Here is a 5,713-nt window from a genome sequence, read left to right as displayed (position 1 = left end):
GATTTTAATTAATACATAGAGTTAATGATTTTATACGTACAAAAGTTATAGTTGCTAGTTTGAAAATCTTATGCATAGTATAGTTAATTTTGTTTAAGGTTAAGTCACACCTACGACATACATTCAGTACTGCCACTTAAAATAATTTAAGAGCTATGAAGAACATAGACCAATAATTGGCTACTGTCCAAATTGATTCTAAGTACCACAATACAATAAGCAGCGATGCAATCGGTAAGATAACAGAAGAACTCAACGTAATTTACCGAAAGAATTAATATGAAAATTCCTTTGTTACCTAACGGTACGACCCCTTATTCAACACATTTCTCAAGCATCATTTTTCTCAATACACTTTAGTATATATTGTACATTGTTAATATTAATTACATTAGTATTGAGAAAACTATCAATGAATAAAGAATAAAATAAACATATTAATTGTGACCCCGACGTTCGTAAATGAAACCTTCATATTTGACATGGAAGTAAAAGAAACGGAATGGCAAATTTATAATACTTTTTACGTACAATTCACAATGTCAATACTTGTGGAAATTAATTTAAATATAAAAAATCAAAATATAGCGAATTTGATTAGGGCTGATTGTGTTGAAAATTAAAAATATTTGAACAATTTTTAATTGTGCGTTTGTTTCAAATCAATTCTACATAAAAGGTTTTGGTAATTGTAAAAAAAACACTTATTTACGTTTAATATAAACACAAACATCATTATTAATAATTATTATTGTTAATTTTCAACTTTCTTAAATGGAAATTGAAACAGAAAATTTAAGATGCCAATTAAAAAAATATTTTTAAAACTGACTATAATAAAAGTATTGTCAGTTAAGCAGTTGTGTAAGTCTTAACTCGGAAATATCTTGACAGTGAATTTGTTGAACACACTATTATAAGAAGTTGAAAATGAAATTGGGAGTTGCCATTTCATTACCATAACTCTTTAATGGCATTCATTGTAACGTACATGTACGGTTATAGCTGACAAAGAAGTCCACAAAGATTTTACAACAGCAACGAAAATTCAAAATTAGTTTTGACAATTGCGATTTGTTAAAAATTTGATCATTCATTTTCAAATGATTCTAAAAATTAAAAAAAAAACAATAAAAATTAAAAGCTACAAAAATATTTGAATTAAATTATCCGTAAAAATTATTCTAATTTTTTAATTAAATACATTGTTGCGGGAAAAACCTTTTTATGAAAAATTTTTAATTGTAGTAAAACAAAAATATGTTTTAAAATAACAAAATAAAATGTGTTAAATTCATGAAATTTAAATGATTTTAAATTTTTAATTAAAATGTATTATGTTGAATTTTATTTAATATACAGTAGAACTCAGATATCATAGAATCTGGACATTGTAAATCACATAGAATATGGAGAAAATAGACATATATTCAACTTTGTAATTCAATATTAAACTTGCCATCGCAACCTTACCTTGATTATTTTAAACTAAAATTCAATGTTCCAAGAGATTTCTAATCTCCTATATCGCTACTCATGTAATAGAAATTCATAATTAATATCAAATCCGAGCTGATGATTCAATTTAAAATTCAATAAAATTTAAAAATTTCTTATTCAGTCAAAGATTAAAATTTAAATAAAAACTAAATTTGCTACCCAGGTGACACAAAATATAATGTTAATGTAAATAAAACATTCTATTAAATCCTATTCAATTATTTCAGTTGAAACTAAACAATATGGGAAGAAAAAAAAAACAAATTCAGGTATATACATAACAAATGATTAAAGTGATTAAAAAAAACAACAACAATTCATATAGAAATCACTTTATAATTGAGAATAAAACTCATCTACTCGCACAGAATAAAATTCATTCGGTACTGAGCAATTCCGTTAATAAGAATAATTTTTTTTCGCTCAAATTATTTCTCATCAATTAATAATAATATAGAAGATAATTACGTGCTATAATTTTAATAATCGAGAATTTTAATTTAATTATCAAATTTAACATTAGAAATTTTTCAAAAATAAAAAATGGTTTTACCTATTAATGATCAAATAAAATCAATAAAATCTTCAAATGAGAAATCAAATATTACAAAACGTAAAAATAAAATTGATTATGGTGATGATTTTAAGCCACCAGATGGCGGATGGGGTTGGTGTGTTTGTGTAGCAAGTGGTTTAACTAATGTAATTATTTCAATTTTTTAATTTCAAATATTGTGTTACAATTAATTTTATTATTCAACAAAAAATTAAAAAAAAAAAATGCTTAAAAAAATGAGTTTTTCATATTAATTAAATTATATTTTTTTTTTTATATATGTATAACAGATGTGCACTATGCCAATTGTACAACAATTTGGTTTATTATTTCGTGATTTTTTCCAAGAAAATAATATTAAAAATTCAGAAATTACAACAATTACAAATACCTATCATGCAATGGCAGCTTTAACAGAATTTTTAATTGCACCATTCTTTAGATGGTTTTCATATCGTCAAATTGCTATAGCCGGTGCATTATTAATTACATTAGGAACTTATTTAACAAATCATGCAACGACATTTTTAACATTTTTATTAATTTATTCAATTATTTTTGGTAAGTTTTGTTTTTATAGTTATTAATTACATATTTTGTTAATTTAAATGTATATGTAATTATTTACCAGATAATCTAAATATTGTATACCTATACATATAATCGATTAGAGACTTGTTCGGAATATAGAAATTTTTAATTATATAATTTTGAAGGAAAATTTATAATTAAAATTTATTTAAAATATGCAATTTGAGGTTAGTTAATAATATTGAAATACTATTACTACCATTTAAATTATTTATAATTGTTTTGGATGACATTATTAAATCCAGGAATTTATAAATATTGAATTATGATCCCGGCGTACCCAGTATTATGAATATGATAATGAGTATGCCGATCCGGTTCAAGGTTGACAAAATTAATTTACTAATTGGAAAAGTTAATTTTGTATTTCGGTTAATTCTACTAATTTTACTAATTTTTTTAAAATACGGCATTTATTATTTTTAATAATAATATAAGTACTCGTATAATTAGAGCTACTTATATTATTAAAATTATATTAAAAATATTTGTTAATTAAAGTACTCTTATTATATAATTATTACATAGAATGAGCTGAATTTTAACGATAATTTCATTGTTAATAAAGTTTGGCGCTATTCAAATGGATAAGGTATTGCGATTCCTTAAATGCGCTTAGCACAGAATTTGCTTGTTTTTTTGATTAATTTATCTCTTACTTAATTTATTTTAATATTCTGACTTTATATTTAAATTAAAACAATAATATAGCGTTGACATATGTAAACTTTTGATAATAATGAAATTATCAGTCTAATCAAGTTTACATTAAGAAATTATCATTCTATATATTTAAGTTTTATATAAATTTAGATCTTAATTGTGTATGTAATTTAAAAATGTTTTGAATTAAATGAGTTAAATATGTAGGAACATTGTAAACTGCAAAAATAAATATAGCAAAGTGTTCAATTAATTATCAGATCAATTAAGTTTTTATTAAAATTAATCTTAACTCTTAGTTCACAATCTTCGTATTATTAATTTTGAATATAATAGATTTAGTGAATATATATTTATTATTAACTATTATATAATTATAATTTTTATTATTAAAACTGTAATTAATTCAAAATTTTGTTTACATAGGTTTTGGTAGAGGAATCAATACAGCAGCAAAACATATTGCATTTAGTGTTTATTTTAAAAAGAATAGAAAACGTGGTAATAGTATAATTGTTGTTATCTCAGCTATTGGACCACTTTTTATGCCATATTTAGTATTATTTTTATTAGATAATTTTGGTTTAAGTGGAACAATTATAATATTAGCAATTTTTGCTATGAGTTCAATAGCATTTTCATGGATATATAAACCAATTAAAATTCAATCACAAGATGATAAATCAACTACAAATAATTCTAATAATAATAATAATAATAATACCAGTGAAGTTACATCACATCATGAATATGAAATTAATACAATAAATATTGAAATGAATTCAAATAAGGATAATGAAAAAATAATTTCAAAAAGTATTAAAAATAAAACACCAGCACATAAGAAACTTGTTAATTATTTTGATCTTAAATTATTAAAAGATTGGCGATATTGTAATATTATTTTTGGTTTAACATTAGCCCAATTTGTTGAATCAAATTTTAATATTTTAACACCATTTATATTAAGTGATTTTGGATATTCTTATTCAACAATAGCATTAATAATGTCAATTTCAAGAATACCAGATATTTTAAGTCGTTTCCTATCACCATTTATTGTTGAACGAATTAATTGGGATAATCGTGTTTATTTTTTGATATCATTGGGTGCTATGACTTCAGCTGAAATTCTTATATCACAGAATCCATCATATGAATTGATGTTTGCTTGCTTTATATGGTTAGGAATATTTCGTGGATTACGTATGATTTTCAATTCAATTATTATACCAGATTATGTTCCATTAAAACAATTACCTGGAGCATGTGGTCTTCATAAAATTATTTCTGGAATGTTTATGTTAGCATGTGGACCAGTTATAGGTAAGAAATTTATTACTAAATCATAAATTTAAGAAAAAAAACTAATCTTTGTTAAAGAATTTCCTTATTATGACATTTTAATAACCGAAATTTTAAAAGATTTCGCGTTAAGAAAAACAATGTGTACCCAAAAATTTTGTTGAACGATAAAAAGAATTGTCTTTTATACTGATAATGTCAGTTATGTTTGCATCTTAAAGTTTCATATCATCTTATCTTATATTGCCTATTTAATTTTAAGAACCGCATAGAACTTTGTACCGTTTACAATCAAAGTCTTCTTTGATGAAAATATGGTGACTTTCTGAACTTTTTTCTTTGACCTTAACTTGTTTGCCAGAACGATTTGATTAAAATGCGGAAAAATAATAAAAAATTTGTAAACTTTCTTATTTTGAAGAAATTTGTTTAAAAGCAGAGTGATGAAAAAAAAAATGTTTAATATTTAGATTTTTTCCTTAATTTTGCATTTTTTTTTGGAAAAATGAATTAATTTGGTAAGACGACTAGGAAAATATGGTGATACTTGTACACTTAATGTCTTTTCGAATTCATGTCCAATTGGAAAATCTTTGTGTATTGATACTTTATCTTTTTTTTTTACAATTAAATTTAATTTTCTAATTTTTTTTCAGGAATGATTCGTGATGCCAGCAATAATTATTCAACAGCAGTATTATTTTTAAATTGTCTTTCAATAATAACATTTATCGCATGGACAATTGATTTAATTCTTCTATACAAAACAAACAAGAATGAGAAACAAAATAGTAAAGAACAACAAGAACAAGAGGAAGCCGAATGTGATTCAGCTCAAAATGTGATTTAAAAAATAATCATTATAATATAGAAATGAATAGCCAATACCTCAGATATTTGATTTGTTAATTTATTTATATATATTTAAATATAGTTTTAAAAAAAAATTAGAAATTGTTGAATATAAAATATAATATAACAGTACTAATTGTGCCAAACTCGGGAGAAATTCAATATTTTCTGTCATTTGGTAATTATATATTTTTCTTATTTTAATTATGTAATTTAATTCTGATTTCTATTGTATTTTTAAGTAAA

At 22.9% G+C, this 5,713-nt stretch overlaps 1 protein-coding gene across 1 annotated transcript; it reads left to right on the top strand.

The window, feature by feature from the left end:
• Positions 1–2,012: 2,012 nt before the first annotated feature.
• LOC129605168 (monocarboxylate transporter 12-like) lies at positions 2,013–5,489 on the top strand. The gene is made up of 5 exons (XM_055514752.1): positions 2,013–2,202; positions 2,347–2,617; positions 3,737–4,036; positions 4,232–4,636; positions 5,272–5,489. Exons 1-5 carry the CDS (start codon positions 2,044–2,046, stop codon positions 5,463–5,465), a joined length of 1,329 nt encoding a protein of 442 aa, XP_055370727.1. The 5' UTR covers positions 2,013–2,043; the 3' UTR covers positions 5,466–5,489.
• Positions 5,490–5,713: the final 224 nt, after the last annotated feature.

The sequence above is a fragment of the Condylostylus longicornis genome, unplaced genomic scaffold (genome assembly GCF_029603195.1).
Source record: "Condylostylus longicornis isolate FDR11 unplaced genomic scaffold, ASM2960319v2 ptg000013l, whole genome shotgun sequence".
Lineage (NCBI taxonomy): Eukaryota > Metazoa > Arthropoda > Insecta > Diptera > Dolichopodidae > Condylostylus > Condylostylus longicornis.
This window is presented reverse-complemented; position numbering and strand designations above follow the sequence as displayed.